This window comes from Macaca thibetana, chromosome 18 (assembly GCF_024542745.1).
Source record: "Macaca thibetana thibetana isolate TM-01 chromosome 18, ASM2454274v1, whole genome shotgun sequence".
Taxonomy (NCBI): domain Eukaryota; kingdom Metazoa; phylum Chordata; class Mammalia; order Primates; family Cercopithecidae; genus Macaca; species Macaca thibetana.
This window is the reverse complement of record NC_065595.1, coordinates 57,244,151-57,263,577: the sequence shown is the minus strand read 5'-3', so window position 1 is coordinate 57,263,577 and position 19,427 is coordinate 57,244,151. Positions and strand designations below refer to the sequence as shown.

The following is a 19,427-nucleotide window of genomic DNA, read 5'->3' as shown; positions in this document are numbered from 1 at the left end:
AAGGCACTAAAATTAGCTCGGAAAAAATGAAGACGACATAACTGGAAATAAAAAAAAAAAACAAAACAAAAACAAGAACCTTATTCAAAACAGCAAAATGTCCACTCATAGCACTCATTTCTCTATGAATTATTTTGACAATAGGAAATGGAATTTAAAAATTTTTCCTGAATCCAAAACTGTATTTCCCCTCCCACATTCCCTCCAGGAAAACCTTGTTCATAAACAAACAACTCCCAGATAACTAACTTCCTGGCTGGCTGTTTCCATGTGAATGGCAGCTCCCAAACTTGCCACTTCATGTTCCTGTCGCCTCATCGGTGATGTCATGGAAAGACATCAGACATGCTGTTATTATTGCCGAGCAAGAGTCTGCAAAGGAAATTATGCTGCTGCCTCTAGGTTTTAATTTTCCATGAAAAATTATCCTCATTGCCATAGCCGCTGAGACAGTGAAAAAGAAAAATGATTTAATTAGGGAACAGCCATAATTAGATTTTTTCAGCATGGTCTTTCAACATAAAAGTTACATGACAGTACAGCTTCATGTGGTTTAACAATGTATTTTCATCACCTTCCAGAACATATGAAGGTGTTGAATAACAACTGAAGGGAGAAAAGGAATGCTAAACTGCTATCAGAAAGTTATATCTGAAACAAGCTTTGAAATGTGATGGGAAGGAGGAGTGAGGTGTCTTCAGCAGCTAAGATGGGAAGAACCTCAAATAGTGAACTGGGGAGAGGAGCCCCCTCTTTGGGATTACCGTTCACCATCCAGGAGGTGGAGAAAGACAGTAACAAGCTCCCCACTCAAGAGATAGCGGCAATCAGGATGAGAATGCGAGGATGACTAGAAAGAAAAAAATAACAGTAGTAATAGAATACAAAGTAGAAAAATGAAGAGAACCAACTCTGTTCAGCATAGACTTGACCTGGTGAGAGCAAAGTGTGATGGGCTTTGTAAACATACTTCTAGGATTTCCCCTGTAGTGTGTGTGTGTGTGTGTGTGTGTGTGTGTGTGTGTGTGTACCAGAAATTGAACCTATAAGAACTGTGATTACAGACTATGAGAGATTTGTTTACTTGTCACTTCCTCAGAAGTTCAAGGTATGAGTCAATGTTAAGCCTTGAAACTTCCCTACAAATGTATCTCAAAAAATTAGTGAAGGGTAAAAAATTACATTATTTAGAAGTCATGAAATCTGTGTAATTCCACATTTTGAAAAATTCATCTTTTTCTCATAATTCCACCAGAAACATCGAGAGTTTTACCAATGGTCTTTGAGACATTCTAAAATTCTGAACATGGAATCTTAATAACACCTGTTGACAACACTTTCATGAGTTCATCGTATATTTCAAACAGGTTTAATTTTATCCAGTAAAGTGACATAACCAAGACTCCTTCTTAGCTCGATATCGTGGCAATAGATCAAGACACATGTTAACACGTCACTGAAGAAAGAAAGACATTAGGCCTTGCTATTACCTTCACCCAAGCTCCTGAAACCCGGAAAAATAGCAGGAGAGATAGGCAGTTGAAACTCAGAAAAATTCCTAGGCAGCTAAGAGATCTTCATAAGGGTACATCAAACAGAGGCTGAAATTTACCAGCTGACTCTTTTTGACTCTTACAGGAAACTCCTATATGGGAAACATGGTCAGGGATGGCGGTCATGTTACCCACCAGGAGGCGTTGTTATGGAGACAGCTTTGAAGGATCCCTGGCAGTTCCAGTGTATAATTAAGGCCGGTGAGTGATCACAGAACAGCCAGCAGGGTGGTCTCCATGGAAACCACCAAACATACATTTTCACATGCAGAGCAAATGTTCTGAATCAATGACTCTTTATATAGGTTTAAAAACATTGTGAATGATGCATCAATTGCTTCTTTTGTGAGACAATAACTGATTAAATATGCTGTGAGAGACCTTGTCCTCATGCACGCTGAATTCTGAGCAGTGTCTAGAATAGACAGTCCACAACTAAATTCACTACCTAGAACTAGTGAATACAAACAGTAAATTCAAACCCAGGAAATCACTGGTGAATTTCATGAGAGAATTAAAACAGCAGATTGATGGAGTCAAGGAAGACCTGCCAACTGCAGACTCTCATTAATCTAGGGCTGTCTACATATTATTTAATCCTCTCAATAACACAGACATTATTATTGCATTGTTTACAGATGAGAAAAAATGATTCATACACCTAGAAAGTGGCAGACAAGACTCAAAAGCTGGATCAAAATTAAGTCTTGGTCTAGGTCCGTGTGACTCTACATAATGCTCTGTGTCTGCAGAGCACTTTTGCACCCCCCAGACATTTTCACATACATTATCTCATATATTCTGCTTTGAAGCACTTAGGATCGCAGGTTCTAGCATTTTCTAATTTTGCAATATGTCCCCCCGGATCCTTGATTCTGTGCCCAACTTCCGCACCCACAATGCACTCAAGGTGCTAGGACTTACATGGGACCATATATAAGAAGGCTTTGCCCATCTTTCACTTTGACAGTATGAACAGCATTCCATCCTAAGGAGCAACGGGAAGGAAAATCCCAAGCCATAAGTGTAACAAGGTCTCACTCTGTGGCTTAGGCTGGAGTACAGTAGTGTAATCGTAGCTCATTGCAGCCTCAAACTCCTGGCTCAAGCAATCCTTCTGCCTCAGCCTCCCAAGTAGCTGGGACCACAGGTACAAGACACCATACCTGGCTAATTTTTTAAAACTTTTTTGTAGAAATAGGGTCTTGCTATGTTGCCCAGGCTAGTCTTGAACTCTTGGCCTTAAGCAATCCTCCTGCCTTGGCCTCCCAAAGTGCTGGGATTACAGGCATGAGCCACCACACCCAGCCTATACGTATAAATTCTGACTGTCCAAACAAAGCAAAAAGAGGGATAAACAATCCGGTTAACTGCTTGTAGCATTTACAACACAATCATCCACAAGAGAAGGCAGAATTTGGAGACAGGGGTGAAAGAAGGTCAGATTGCTGTATATTTTCTATTTTAATCAGTCTATTACATAATTTTTAAATCTGGCAAATGCTTTATTAAGTAGGCCCTGATAATTAATAATATAGTTCCTAGCAGATCATTATATAATGCTACAATTGAATGTAAATGTGATTAGCATTTAGTCTTGAATACCAGATACAATAGTCAACACCGTCAGAGCTTGTTATCATTATAATGTTTTTGCGCTATCTTTGGATATCTTTCTAGTTCAGACTCCTTGCTTTACGGATGAAACAACGGAGGATTACAGGGTGTCTTAGTCCATCTGGGCTGCTATAACAAAATACTATAGGCTGGGTAGCTTACAAACAATAAAGATTTGTCTCTCACAGTTCTGGAAGCTGGTAAGGCCAAGATCACAGCCCCTGCAGATTCCGCGTCTGGTGAGGGCTGCTGTCTCAGAGATGGCACTTTTTCACCGTGTCCTCAGGGTGGAAGAAGCAAGGCAGTTCTCCGGGACCTCTTTTACAAGGACACTAATGCCCTTCATGAGGGCTCTGCCTTCATGAGCTACTCATCTCCCAAAGTCCCCACCTCTTACTACCATCACCATAGGGCTTAGGATTTCAGCGTATTAATGGGGAACATAAACACTCAGACCAGAGCAAAGGGGTTCAGCGAATAGCGACCAAAGTCAAACAGTGAGTACTTCTTCCTTTCCTTTTCCCCCCTGAAATCCCAGTCTCTCTACCACACACCTCATGGAAAAGACTAGAGCCTCCCTGTATGCCTCTCTCCTATCACTGCCCAGGACATTTCTAGTACCACCTAAACTGTAAGACTCTAGTGCCTGGGCAACATAACAAGATCTCATCTCTACAAAAAAATAAAATTAGCCTGGCATGGTGGTGTATGCCTATAGTCTCAGCCACTGGGGAGGCCGAGGCAGGAAGATTGCTTGAGGCCAGGAGTTTGAGGATACAGTTGCATGATCGCATCACAGCACCCTGGTCTGGGAGATACAGAGATCCTGGTCTCTAAAAAAAAAAAAAAAGAGAGAGAGAGAATCGAGTATATCTTAAATCCCATGGAGTTGCCGGCTGTTTCAGGCCAGCAGTACATTCTGACATAGTTTTAGGGAAGGGATAGGAGAGGCAAGTGAGGTGCCTAGGCTGCAGCATTTGAGGAGGTACTTGTTCACACTCAGACACCGACCTAGCACTGCACGGCCCAAGAGTGAGGGCCACCTTCATCTTGGTCCTGTGTATATGAAAGATGAAATTCTACCAATGGAAAATACAAATGAAACCAAATCAAGAGACTTATTCTGAGCAAGCTACGAGCAATTATTTTTGCAGGGCCATAGAAAAAACAGACGAAGGCTGGGTTTTCTGCCTGTCATTGTCTTCGGGACATGAGATGGTGGCAGCAATTATGGCATCAGCTTTAAAGGAAGAAAGTGATCTTACAGGCTGGGTGCGGTGGCTCACGCCTGTAATCTAAGCACTTTGGGAGGCCAAGGCGTGTGGATCACGAAGTCAGGAGATCAAGACCATCCTGGTTAACACAGTGAAATTCCGTCTCTACTACAAATACAAAAAAATTAGCCAGGCGTGGTGGCGGGTGCCTGTAGTCCCAGCTACTCGGGAGGCTGAGGCAGGAGAATGGCATGAACCCGGGAGACAGAGATTGCAGTGAGCCAAGATTGCACCACTGCACTCCAGCCTGGGCGACAGAGAGAGACTCCGTCTCAAAAAAAAAAAAAAAAAAAAAAGAAAAGAAAAGAAAAAAGAAAGTGATCTTACAGAGGCAGCTTTGAAAGGAGGAGCACAGGCTGGCTCCTCAGGCCCCATGAGCGTTGCCACTGACGTCCAGGGAAGCTTCTCCCCTGCTAGCTTTTGCGCCACATAAACTTACTCTGATCTCCGCTGCTTCTTCCCAGTGATGCTGAGAACTCAAGTCGGTTTGAAGTTAACAAGAGTAAGACAAGACACTATCCAATCCAGGCAGAATTCTCATGTGAGGATTGAAATCTGCTGGAGAAACTGACTAGAAGAAAACTATAAACTCACACACACCACATCTTCCTTACACGTCTACACACATCCCTGCACTTCTCTTCAATCTGTTGGCTTTGTTCTGCTTGAGTGCTTTACATCATATGTGAGAAGGGATCCCGAGATTTTATGAAGATGCCATTAGATTTCACATGCCCAAATTTACCAAAATGAGAGATTAGTTTTTAAAGAGATTAGTTTTTAAAGATTTGCTAAATATTCCAATACTTCTGGCTTCTTAAATTTTTTCTCAAATTCCCAGAGAGAAAAAAATAATAATAGTGATAACAACATAAAGTGACCTCAAAGGCACTTTTCTCGCATGCTAAGTATTCTCAGATCTAAGGAAGATACTGAAAACAGGTGAGGACCAGAGAGAGACATGGATGCCTTTTCTCAGAACTTGGAACTGATGAAGCTGATGTAATATCTTCAAAAACAGCCCAAAGTGGGTCCTTTTGGAGCAGTGAAGAAAGCCCCTCGGCCCCCTGAATGACCTCCCTCCCTGTGTATTTTTGAATCTTCATATAATCGCGATTCTCCTCTGGCACCACTGAAACATCCTTCTGAGTCACTTTCTGAACATGCTGGCACCCAGTGTAGGCACAATGACATCATGGGAATGCTGTATTGCTAAGAACAATTTTGTTGTATTTCAAATGTCAGCACGTTTTGATGTGTAGGTGGTCCAAAGAATGGATACATATTCTGCCACGGAGGATCACGAGCTTATTTTCAAATAGGAAAAAGAGAGAGAGAGAGGGGAGATTGCTTGATGTACCCGAGGCTGGAAGAGATAGATCTTAATGGCTCATTGAATCCAATTTTTATTTAAGAAGAATTTGCATTAAACCACAGCAGCCAATTAAAAATCCTCCCTCTTCTGAATTAAGTATTGAGGAGAAAATTATAAACCTCCCTCAGAATTTAAGAAAAGAAAAATACAATAAATGAAAAAGAGACTTGAAACTAGTGGTCAAATAGGTAAAGTCATATACACAGGAAAAAAAAATGTCCTAAATCCTAAAACACAGGATTTAAGCATTATGCTTTGAGCACTATTACTTTACAGCTTTCAGGGATGATTTCCATGCCATAAAATTCACTTATTATAAAGTGTAATGATTGTTAATGAACAAATTTAATAAATTAACTTAAAAGATGATGCAACCTTCACCACAATTCAGTTTGAAAGTTTCCATTAGCCAAAACACTTCCTTCCAGTCTATCTGCAGTCGATTTCTTTCTCTAAGAAACCACTGGTCCTACTTTGTGACTATAAATTTACTTTTTTTTTTTTTTTTTTGAGACGGAGTCTCGCTTTATCGTCCAGGCTGGAGTGCAGTGGCCTGATCTCAGCTCACTGCAAGCTCCACCTCCCGGGTTCACGCCATTCTCCTGCCTCAGCCTCCCGAGTAGCTGGGACTACAGCTGCCCACCACCATGCCCGGCTAATTTTTTGTATTTTTAGTAGAGACGGGGTTCCACCGTGTTAGCCAAGATGGTCTCGATTTCCTGACCTCGTGATCCACTCACCTCGGGCTCCCAAAGTGCTGGGATTACAGGAGTGAGCCACCGTGCCCGGCCTAAATTTACTTTTTTATGGACATTTCATACAAACAGAATACTACTATATGTATTCTTTTGCGACTGGATTCTTTAGCTCAGCATCTTTTTGAGGTTCATCCATGCTGTAGCAATGTATTAATAGCCCATTCCTTCTGATTAGTGAATAGTATTCCAAATTGTGTATGTGTGTGTGTGTGTGTCTTGTTTATATATTCACTAGTTGATGGACATTTAGAATTATTTCCAGTTTGGGTTTCTTATGAATAATGCTAATAAGAACACTCACGTATGAGTTTTTTGTAGCCATATATTTTCATTTCTCTTGGGTAGATTCTTAAGAATAGAATTGCTAAGCTGTATTCACTTTATGTTTAATCTTCTAAGAAACTAGCAAACTGTTTTCGAAAGTGGCTGTATATATGCCTACAGCAATTTATGAATGTTCTGGTTTCTCCACATCCTTGCCAACATTTGGTACTGTCTGTATCTTTTTAAAAAATTACAGTAGTATGTGTGGTATCTCATCCTGGTTTCAATTTGCATTTATCTAATGACTAGCGATGCCAAACATCTTCCTATGTACTTATTACCCATTTAGATATCTTCTTTTATCAAATATCTGTTCATGTGTTTAGATCAGTTTTATTTTTTATAAGTATCATCATTATCCTTTTTTTTTTTTTTTTAGACAGAGTCTTGCTCTGTCACCCAGGCTGGAGCGCAGCGGCACCATCTTGGCTCAATGCAACCTCTGCATCCTGGGTTCAAGCAATTCTCCTACCTTGGCCTCCCAAGTAGCTGGAACTACAGGCGTGCGCCACCACGCCCAGATAGTTTTTGTACGTTTACTAGAGACAGGGTTTCACTATGTTGACCAGTCTGGTCTTGAACTCCTGATCTCAGGTGATCCACCTGCCTTGGCCTCCCAGAGTGCTGGGATTACAGGCATGAGCCACTATGTCTGGCCTCAACGTTATCATTTTAATTATTATTATTATTATTATTTTTTGAGACGGAGTCTCGCTCTGTCACCCAGGCTGGAGTGCGGTGGCCGGATCTCTGCTCACTGCAAGCTCCGCCTCCCGGGTTTACGCCATTCTCCTGGCTCAGCCTCCCGAGTAGCTGGGACTACAGGCGCTCGCCACCTCGCCTGGCTAGTTTTTTGTACTTTTTAGTAGAGATGGGGTTTCACCGTGTTAGCCAAGATGGTCTCAATCTCCTGACCTCGTGATCCGCCCGTCTCGGCCTCCCAAAGTGCTGGGATTACAGGCTTGAGCCACCGCGCCCGGCCTTAATTATTTTTATTTATTTATTTATTAGTAGTAGTAGTATTTTGAGACAGAGTTTCGCTCTTGTTGCTCAGGCTAGAGTGCAATGGCGCAATCTTGGCTCACTGCAACCTCCACCTCCCGGGTTCAAGTGATTCTCCTGCCTCATCCTCCCGAGTAGCTGGGATTACAGGCATGCACCACCACACCCAGTTAATTTTGTATTTTTAGTAGAGACGGGGTTTCTCCATGTTGATCAGGCTGGTCTCAAACTCCCGACCTCAGGTGATCCACCCGCCTCTGACTCCCAAACTGCTGGGATCACAGGTCTGAGCCACCGTGCCCAGCCTATTTATTTATTTTTAACTTGTATTTTTTTTTAACTTTTATTTTAGGTTCAGGGGTACATGCCCAGGTTTGTTATATAGGTAAACTGCATGTCACAGGGGTTTGATGTACAGATTATTTCATCACCCAGGTAATAAGCATAGTACCCAATAGGTAGTTTTTCAGTCCTCTCTGTCCTCCCATCCCTTACCCTCAAGTAGGCTCTGGTGTCAGTTGTTACTTCTTTGTGTCTATGTGTTCTCAATGTTTAATTCCCCCTTATAAGTTTAATTCCCCCTTCTTTGGTGTTCTGTTCCTACGTGGATTCACTTGGGATAATGGCCTCCAGCTCCATCCATGCTGCTGCAGAGGACATGATCTCATTCTTTTTTTTTTTTTTTTTTTTTGAGATGCAGTTTTGCTCTTGTTGCCCAGACTGGAGTGCAGTGGCGCTATCTCGGCTCACTGCAACCTCCACCTCCCAGGTTCAAGCAATTCTCCTGCCTCAGCCTCCTGAGTAGCCGGGATTACAGGCGTGCACCACAATGCCCGGCTAATTTTTGTATTTTTAGTAGAGACAGGGTTTCACCATGTTGGTCAGGCTCGTCTCAGACTCCTGACCTCAGGTGATCCACCTGCCTCAGCCTCCCAAGGTGTTGGGATTACAGGTGTGAGCCACCGTGCTCGGCCAATCTCTTTCTTTTTTATGGCTGCATAGTATCCCATGGTGTATATGTGCCACATTTTCCTTATCCAGTCTACCATTGATGGGCGTTTAGACTGATTCCATGTCTCTGCTATTGTGACTAGCATTGTGATGAACATACAGGTGTATGTGTCTTTATGGTAGAACAATTTACATTCCTTTGGGTATATACCCAGTAATAGGATTGCTGGTTTGAATGGTAATTCTGTTTTAAGTTTTTTGAGAAATCACCAAACTGCTTTCCTTTAGACCAGTTTTAAATTGGGTTGTAGGTCATCTCATTGAGGTATAAGAAATCTTCATATATTCTGGATACAGTTCCTTTATCAGACATTATGATTTGCAGATATTTTCTCCTAGGCTGTGGCTTACCTTTTTCTTTTCTTTTCTTTTCTTTTCTTTTGAGACGGAGTCTCACTCTGTTGCCCAGGCTGGAGTTCAATGCCATGATCTTGGCTCACTGCAAGCTCTGCCTCCCGGGTTCACACCATTCTCCTGCCTCAGCCTCCCGAGTAGCTGGGACTACAGGCGCCCACCACCACGCCCAGCTAATTTTTTTGTATTTTTAGTAGAGACGGGGTTTCACTGTGTTAGCCTGGATGGTCTCAATCTCCTGACCTCGTGATCTGCCCGCCTTGGCCTCCCCAAGTGCTGGGATTACAGGCGTGAGCCACCGCGCCCAGCCTACCTTTTCATTTTCTTAATGGTGTTTTTGAATTGTAAAAGGTTTTAATTTAAATAAACTAAACTACAATTTATCAATTATTTTATGATTTATGCTTTTGGTGTCATATCTAAGAATCCGCCAAACCCAAGGCCATTAAGGCTTTTTGTTGTGTTTTCTTCTAATAGTTTTCCAGCTTTGGTATTACATTTATGTCTGTGATTCATTCTGAGTTAATGATGTCAAGCAAGGATCTAAGATTGTTTATTTGTAGGTTGGTTTGTATGTTGATATCTGATTGCTCCAACACTGTTTGTTGAATAAACAATCCTGGCCAGGTGTGGTGGCTCACGCCTGTAATCCCAGCACTTTGGGAGGCCGAGGCGGGTGGATCGCCAGGTCAGGAGTTCAAGACCAGTCTGACCAACATGGTGAAACCCCATCTCTACTAAAAATACAAAAATTAGCTGGGCGTGGTGGCGTGCGCCTGTAATCCCAGCTATTCAGGAGGCTGAGGCAGGAGCATCGCTTGAACTCGGGAGGCGGAAGTTACAGTGAGCCAAGATCGCGCCACTGTACTCCAGCCTGGGCGAGAGTGTGAGACTCCATCTCAAAAAACAAAACAAAAAAAGAAAAAGAAAAAGAAAAAACAATCCTTTTCTCATTGTGGTTGGCACCTTTGTTGAAAATCAATTGATCATAAATGCCTATCCCTATACCAATACCATAATGCCTTGATTATTCTAGCTTAGTACTGAATTTTCAAATCACACAATTTAAGTCCCCCAACTTTATCTTTGTCAACATTGTTTTGGCTATTTAAACCTTTAAACATGGTTTCCTTTTGATTTCTGAATAAATTTAAATAGCTGTTCTGTAGTATCTTCAGGCTAAATACTACATCTGAGGACAGACACTCAGAGATAGTTCTTACTGACCACTTTTTTACTACACACAGATCACATTTTGCTTCTCTGAATGTCTCTCATGTCTCAGGACTGTGAGAAAGATTAAATATGCCACGTTGATAAAATGAGTAGGCCTCAGAAATCATTACCTGAATGAAGGAAGGATCAGGCTCAGGGACAGTGCCTAGAAGTGGTCTCATGAAGCTCAAACAGCTTCACATTACCCAGGTGCTGAGATCTCTGGATACAAAGGCGCTTGAGAATTTCCCACCCCTCTCGTCTCTTACCTTAGCAAAGAAAATCCAGGCTGCACACTGCGCTGGGGCCAGATAGCTTTTTAGCTTCACTGTACTGAACACGAGAAAGAATCCCAAAAATCCACTGGAAGGAGAAAAGATTCTTTTGTTAGTGAGGCTTGTCTTCCCTTAGCCAATGGCTGACTAGTTTCTGCTACATTTTACCAGTCAATTTCAAATTATTATGCAACCTCTACCTCATGTGTGTTTTCTAGATCTGTGATCTCTGGATGAAAATAAAAAATTTTTTAAAGTCATTAAGCTCTGTTTTTCTAAGGAAAGAGGATTTTGTTGGTGAGAGGAATGGTGCAAAGAAATTTCGGAGGTCTCTGGCTAAATCATGAAACAAAAATAAAGGTGGAGGACGACACCTCCTGTTCCTTCCCATAGAACTTCTGGAGTTTTGGTGCTTGGCAAGGTACTTAACTTTTTTTCAAGCAAGACAAACTGGCTCGAAAAGACTTCCAAAGGGAAACTCACCATATGAGAAGAGAGAGTCTGAACTGGCCTCCAGGCTCATCAGAATCTGAAGCGGAAGGCTGGCTTCAGTGACACATATGGCTGAAGCCAGAAGCCCCCAAACCAGGCCGTCCTGCCATAGGAAGTATGCTTTGGAAATGATGCCTACACATGTGTATGAATGGAAAGATCCCCACTCATGGGAACCTGAGGAAGGGGCAGCATCTTGGGGCTATTCAGAAGTCTGAATCGACAAGGGCAAGGGCATAGCAGTGGACAGAGACATAGTTGCCTGTGCTGGAACTATTTTCAAAAGTGCCCTGTGTGGCCAGGGCCAAAGCAAAGGGAGCTCCAAATGCTTCCTGGCATTTGAAGGCAGGACAATTGGGGAAGAGGGGGTGTGTGTGTGTGTGTGTGTGTGTGTGTGTGTGAGTGTGTGTGAGAGACAGTATGTGTGTGTGTGTGTGTGTTAGAGAGAGGGAGAAAGGTTGACTTCTTGCAAATATGTGCAAGTAGTGGTTTCAGTGTGACTGTTACTTGAACTTGAAAATTGCAAAATAAGAGATATGACTGGAGTTGTAACTCCAAGCTAGAGAGGCAAGTACTGTGAGTTGTACTTCATTTGCATCTCCGACCCTTGACAGCCACACTTCCATCTGACCTTATTACAGGCACTGGTGCGCAGCTCCAATGCAGATCCTAAACTCTGAGCAGGAAAGGCCCAATCTTGGGCTGCTCTTTGTATTTTCAACAGAGCCTAACATGGTGCCTCAGTTACAGTACACATTAACTAAATGCTTGTCAGGTTGAATTGGAAGCAGGTTGAATTGAATTGAACACACCTAAGGCCAAATGTCACAGAAATGTGTATCTTCACTTCATTAGATTAGACTAGTTCACAGCCACATTCTTGGGGCAGGACTAAAGATAGGCATTAGGTTTCCCCTGTGTGATTTCAGCCTGTTTGGTCCTGATGACCTGCAAAGTTTGTTCTGATTTGCATCAGCAGTCATGGGAGGCTGAACAGCTATGGATTAAGATGTCAAGTTACTCACACCCAAAAGGGAGAGAGGCCCCGTGGGTAAGCAGCAGGCCTACCCAATCACACCCAGCGCCTGGATTTCTATTCCTTGCTGTGCTTACTGACCCTCGTTACCTTAACCAAATCCCCCTTCCCACCTTTTCGTCTCAGGTTCAGTTTCCTTAAAGTAGAAATAATCATAGCGGTCCTCATCCTATCTTAATGGAAACCAGAGGCTTTTAGAACAGTAAGATTACCTAGCCCCAAAGTCTCACTTTATTAACAATGAAACTGGGGCACAGGTACAATCAGAATACAGGTCTCCATGGCTCTTCAGATCTCTGGACCAGCAAGGGCGCTGGCACAGCAGTGGACAGATGTAGTTGCCTGTGCTGGAACTATTTTCAAAAGTGCCACTGCGTGGCCAGGGCGAAAGCAAAGCGAGCTCTAAACTCTTCCTGGCATTTGGAGGCAGGACAACTGGGGAAGACGTGACGCTTCATGGAAATGTGTTCTTGACCAGCTAGACAAAGAGTGAGATGTGCCAGGCACTGGTGGTCATGAGGGTGGGGCTGAAAAGGGAGGTAGCAGTGCTCCAGGCTCCTCTTGGTGGCTCCCACCTCTGCATCCAAGGAAGTAACAACTTCACAGGTGCCTGCCCAACCTCCCAGACTTCCTTTCCCTTGAGTCTTTCCCTCTCCTCTATGCCTCTAGCCACAGGGGTGGCATGATTCCATGCTGACCTGTCCTCTCAGTGCAGACTCTGGGCCAGGACAAGCTCGTGCAGGTTTGTGACTGACAGGCTTCTGGAAGCATCTGGGGCTCTTTTCCATCGCTTGACTTCTATGTCTGTGACTCATTTTTACATTACTCATGGATCTCTTATCTTTCTCCTTGCACTTTCAGCCCATCTACCCCTTGCTAGGGAGGCAGACCTGAAAAGCAGAGGGAGGCTCCCAGAAATGAAGGAAATCTGGGAGCAGGAGACTCCCTGTTAATGGGGTCTTTGGGCTATGGCTACCATGCCCCTCCTGAGCTCCCCCAGAACCTCCTGCAGGTGACAATGCTCAGTGTGAGATATGGTGGAGCCTCCGAACGACACAGGGAAAACCAATGCATTCCTCAAAGAGGCTGAGCTCTGTACAGAAGCATGGGTAAAATGTAACAGAGTCACATCAATTCAAATAGAGATTTCCAGATCTTTAGAATAAAACAAAACCCTGATTTATCATGTTGCATTATGAGAAAGTTACAGATTAAAAGGGGCAGAAATAGAGCCCAATTGTCACCCCACAAAGCCAACATCAATGGGCTGTGAACTGTGCTGCTCTGTTCCAAATAACCAAACAATGGTTGACCTCCCGGGTACACCCTGCTTGCCCATGCTGCCAAATAACCAGACTCAAAGAGAAACAAGTCCGCAGCCGCCCGCCCAGCATGAAGACTCATGCCATGTGATCCCAGCTAACGGGCAAGGCCTAACCAACTGACAGGAACTAGGAGAGTGAATTGTGTCAGTGTTTTCCTGAAATTTTTCTGAGGGTGATAAATAAATCATTCCAAGGTTCAAATGCAGAAACAAACTCTGTAATATTGATTCTCTTTTTTTTGGCCCAAACACACCAGAGGAGCAGGACATACCCACTAGCCACATAGCAGCTTTTTAACATTGTAAAGAACCACTGCTTCACAAGGCACTGTTTGATATGTGTGGGAACAGGTGGCCTGATTTTTACATAGCAATTCTTCATGATCTATTGACATTGTATTTACAGTCAACCTGAGTAGATCATCATAATGACCACCATTTACTGGCCCTGGCACGAAGCTTAAGACCCAAAGATCAGACAATTAGCAACGGCAATTGTGGGGTTCAACCCGGGTCAGTCTTTCTACCACATCAGGATGCCACACATGCTTTGGGCCTTTCCACTTCTTGGCATGATGAGGTCAAGCGAAGTGGTGATCATGGCAGGACATGGGGAGAAGGTGAGGATACACTTCCGTGTGTTCAGATGTAGCCCTCCAACTGGCCTATATCCCTGAGTCCTTCCCAAGACCAAGCACTAATGATCACCTTGTTGTCTAGACATCTCTTAGCCATCAGTTTCCAAAATCTAATTCCCAGAATCTTTGGGTTTGGTGGAGGTTATTTTGGAGGTTGCCTTAAGGAGCAAGAAGGAGGCCAAAGGGAAAGCTGAGCAGGTGGGATTCTGAACCCAAATCTTCCCTTGAACTGGATCCATTTCATCAGTTTTATAGATTGGAGTTCTATGTGAGATTTGCTTGTGGAGGGGGAAAAAAGTGGGAGAATCCTAGCTCTAGAGCAGGTGTGAAAACCACTGTCTTGGCAGAGGCACGTCCATGGGCCAGGGGTCCTGGCAGGGCCCAAGCTGGCCCTGAGCATCTAAAGGTGCTAAGTGACAGCCTGCTGGTGACATAATGACTGCTTCCTCACCTGCACCCACCACCACTCTCTCCTGCCACTCACTCAGGCACCAGCAGTGACCCTGAACTTCACAGAGAGGAAGACACAGCAGACAGCACAGAAAGCATACAAATGAGTGAGCTTAAGATTACCTGGCACAGCAGCTGCCATGGAATCTGTAGAAGTACAGGAATGGGAAGTCCAGGACACTGAAGAGATCACCTGAGGGGCACAGCAATGGTGAAACAGTGACCCATGAGGCCTCACATGCCCCTCTGCCCCGTCGCCCCAGGAAATGCAAGGAGGGCGTCTTTAGCAGTCCTATGCTTTCAGTCCCCTGGCATTGAATTCACTCCAGCATTCCCAGGGATTCTGTTACTGACATTATCTTATCATGATAGTAACAGTATGATGAGATGATAATAATAATGCCCATTTAGGGAGCATGCCTTGTGCAGGGCCCAATGCTAAAATCTTTATGTATGTATCTCTTTCAATCTTAGTAACATCTCTGTGAGGTTCTATTATGCCCATTTAAATTAAGGCTCAGAGAAGTTAAGGAACATGGCTAAGATTGCACAACTCTTAAACTATGGAGCCAGAATGTGAACTCCAGTCAATCCAAACCTTAGGCTGTCTCCTCTCTACTGGGCAGTCAACCCTGCACAAGGGAGTGTGCAGGATAAAAGAATCTTTTTCAAGGCTCTTTTCTTCTTTTCTGCCTCATATCTAAAAAAAGGTCATGAATGCACTGCCCTGACATTTTTTTTTTTTTTTCATTTTCATGTTTAATGACTGCAAGAACAGCACGGGGGCCAGACCAACTGTGCAAATTCATTTTAGTTTGAGGTCCAAAGGGTACATTTATTTCTTGTGAAGTAAGTTCATTCCTTTAGTTCCACTTGGTGCAAGAGGAAATAATCACACATATTGGCCGTTTCCCTCTCTGGAATTTGAACTTGGTCACAAACAAAAAGTCAGGAGATTAAAAAAGCAGAAATCCTTCCAAAAATGTCCGGAGAAAAGGAATTAAGCATTTCCACAGCAGATAGCTTGAGTCTTCCAAATCTGGAATTTCTGAACCCCTTGGAGAGCCTGGTCTTCCAGACCCCTGGGCCTTAGCCTGTCTCTCAGTTCTGGGGGCCTGTGGGGAGAGGGCTGAATTTCCTAAGTATTGCTAGTATATTAGGTGTGCAGTGGAACACACAGGCAGCAGCATTTCCTTCACCACTATGCTATTCATCAAGAGTTTCAGATCAAAAGACATGATGGGCTCCTACGCTTTCTTGGAGACCCAAACAATCTCAAATGATTCAACTATCTATTGGGAAGGAAAGTTCTGAGTTGGATTTCTCTGGAGGTTTTTTTAAAATTACGACTGTTATTTTCTTTGTTTTGTTTCTGCAAGTGAGTGTGTATTTAACGACAAGGAGGGGATTTCTTGGGATCTGGTTTTCATGAAGCCCAACAAGACTTCTTGTTCTCTTTCGGCCACGATTCCTCTCAATACCTCTACTGTCAAACCGGGACCTGTGTTGGTAGAGGGAATTTGTAAATGACAACATCAGGTGCCACTTAGTGTGTGAAGAGCATGGATATATTCTGAAGTCCCTTTCCCCACAGGAGTGATAGGCAAGGGTGTCCTGGGGACCCCAGACCTAGAGAGTGGCCAGAGCCCTCCATTCAGGCAGGTGGAGGGAGAGTCTGTCCATGTCCACGGAGAATGTGTTCCGTCTCTTTGGCAGCTGTGTGCTCTTGGCCCTTTCCCAATTTCCCTCTCAGTGTGAGAGGAACTGCAGCGCAGCCAGTGTGATAATGAGGAATGGCGGAGAGGGAGACGAATGAAACCCAGGACCTTGAGACCTCTCAGGCTGTGCCCCTCTCAGCACCCAGTCTTTCATCAGAAACGCTCCAGCAGGGTGAACGGGACTCATGGCGCGTGGCAGCTTTTATAGCCCAGCCCAGGCTTTGGAGGGGGTCTAGAGAGCAGAAGTGTGGTCAGAGGAAGACTGGGAGGGAGGAAAAGAAAGAAAAAACAAAACAAAACAAAACAAAACACAGTCCTTGGGAAATAATAACCCCCATCCAAATCCTGAAAACTGACTCCACAATGGGAGAGACAAAATAAGAATAGCTAACCCTTGCCTTTGAGCCATCGCTAAAACCATCACACGTTGGTTTCTCACACACCACTTAGCTGACTTCACACCTGTCCCTCCTCCTAGAATTAGTGAGTCCTTGAGAGTAGGGATGCTATTTTCCTCATCCCCGCACCCGTTGTGTGTCAGCACCATATCCAACACACCCAGCAGATAGCAAGCACTACCAAACCAAGACTATCAGAAAGACCTGATCACCTCTTGCCTTCCCTAGAGCTAATGTTCTAGTTTCCGGCTGGCTCTGTGGTCCTCAATTTTAAGCTGACCTCAAATTTTCCCCTTTGATGCCTTCCACCTGCCTTCTCTTTTGCTAAAGTAGTACTCCTAAGCGGAGAGGGTGCACGGCAACCCTGGAACAGCAAATGTTAGTGACTGTGCTATAAATACCCCCGGAAGAGGTTGCAGCATGTGGCTGGCTGGCCCTAGCCATATGCAAACTTGATATAGGAGCCTAAAAAATGGCCTCAAAACAACACTCCTGCACCATCTAGTGCTGAACTACATGGCTTAAGCACAAATCAAGTGGCTACAGAGTTGTAAACATGGCCGGGCGTGGTGGTTCATGCCTGTAATCCCAGCACTTTGGGAGGCTGAGGCGGGTGAATCACAAGGTCAGGAGTTCAAGACCAGCCTGGCCAAGATGGTGAAACCCCGTCTCTACTAAAAATACAAAAATTATCCAGGCGTGGTGGTGGGAGCCTGTAATCCCAGCCACTCGGGAGGCTGAAGCAGAGTTGAACTGCTTGAATCCGGGAGGCAGGGTTTGCAGTGGGCCGAGATTGCGCCATTGCACTCCAGCCTGGCTGACAGAGTAAGACTCCATCTCAAAAAAAAAAAAAAAAAAAAAAGAGTAAACATGTTTTGCTACAGCAACATGCGGCATTATGCAATGGAGTCTGAGTTAGGCCCTCACTGTTGTGTTCTGCAGTTAAAAATCCACTGACTCTGAGTGAGCAAGTGAAGTCCATTTCTCTAAAGATTACGAAGCATGAAATTGCCATGGTGAAAAGTGTGACACAATATTACCACATTCAAGACAAATTGATATTTGAGCATGAAGAAAATTTCCTCTCATGTTCTTACCCTCAAAACTGGCAGGAAAACAGGAGGTCAGTTCCAAGCAGCAATTAGTGCTGCTTGCTCTGTCTCACACATGAGCCACAGACACACCAGGTAACAAGGTTGTTTCTGGGCCAGATTCCTGAGTCTCCCTGCTCCTTTCATTCCCTGAAATTCTCTCCAGCTCTCTTGACCACCACAGCTAAGGGGCCCCACACAAATAGGAAGTGCAAACTCTTTAAGAGGGGAAATTTCCTCTTATCTACTATATTTAAAAGAGTGCAAGGGGGAAAGGTGGTCCTCTTCTCAAGGAAGGTTCTGAGATTCTCAGAGCAAACTCTGTGGTGGGGCGCATGCTGAGGGCATGAAGAAATGTCTGCCTGAGTCCTACCACTGCTGCCAGCACACTCCAAAGGTGCACCTGCAAGAGAGCTTCTCTTTCCAATCACTCAGGTGTGAGTGAGGAGGGAAGCTCAGTCAAAAGCACTATCCAGAAACCCTCACACACCCTCTAGAAGAGTTAAAATAGGACTGACAACGTTAAATGCTGGTGAGGATGTGGAGCAACTGGAACTCCCACACACTACTGGGTGGGAATGGAAAATGGTACAAACATTTTGGAAAACATCCTTTCTTAGAAAGTGAAACATACATCTACTCTAAGACCCAGTAATCCTATTCTGAAATGTTCATCCAAGAGACGTGAGAACATAAGTCCACAAAAAGGCTGGTATGAGAATGTTCAGAGCAGCCACAAGCTGGGAACAGCCCAGGTGAGCATCAACAGGTAAATGGATAAACAAACGTGATATATGCATACAATGGAACCCTACCAGCAACAAAAAGGAACAAACTCATGATATACACAACAACATGAATGAGTCTCTAAACACGGTGCTGCATGTAAGAGCCAGACACAAAAAGTACTGATGATTCCATTTACAAGGGCTTAAGAATAGACAGAACTTATCTATGGTAACAGACATCAGATCCATAGAGGCCTTCATGGTGTGGAGAGGGAGTGACGAGGAAGGGGCAGGAGGAAGCTTTCTGCAGTGATAGAAATGTTCTATATCTTGGTGGCAGATAAGTTATGTAGGTATGTAGATTTGCCAAAATTGATCGAGCTGTACATTTAACATGTATATTTCATATATGTAAATTATATATCAATCTTAAAATGTTTTTAAAGTACTACCAAATAACTAAGATACAAGTAATAAAAGAAGGGGGCTAGGTGCAGTGGCTCACGCCTGTAATCCTAGCACTTTGGGAGGCCAAGGCGGGTGGATCACTTGAGGTCAGGAGTTCAAGACCAGCCTGACCAACATGGTGAAACCCCATCTCTCCTAAAAATACAAAAATTAGCTGGGCATGGTGGCGGGCACCTGTAATCCTAGCTACTCGGGAGGCTGAGGCAGGAGAATCACTTGAACCCAGGAGGCAGAGGTTGCAGTGAGCAGAGATCGTGCCACTGTACTACAGCCTAGGCAAGAGAGCACGAGACTGTCTCAAAAAAAAAAAAAAAAAAAAAAAAAAA

General features: G+C 43.9%; 1 protein-coding gene across 8 annotated transcripts in view; it reads right to left on the bottom strand.

Moving 5' to 3' along the window:
- TMEM241 (transmembrane protein 241) overlaps positions 1-19,427 on the bottom strand; it is a 163,726-nt gene that overhangs the window by 67,435 nt on the left and 76,864 nt on the right. For 6 of the 8 annotated variants that reach the window (XR_007721298.1, XM_050767991.1, XM_050767992.1 and 3 more), the window contains 2 exons: positions 14,822-14,891; positions 10,753-10,846 (listed from right to left, as the gene is read on the bottom strand). Coding sequence is in view for 7 of the 8 variants with exons in the window: in XM_050767991.1 (XP_050623948.1) it covers positions 10,753-10,846; positions 14,822-14,891 (164 nt within the window). In the remaining variant the exon portion in view is untranslated. Of the gene's footprint in view, positions 1-1,465; positions 4,004-10,752; positions 10,847-14,821; positions 14,892-19,427 lie in introns of those variants that run through there. The other 2 variants (XM_050767986.1, XM_050767988.1) reach the window with 1 other exon arrangement.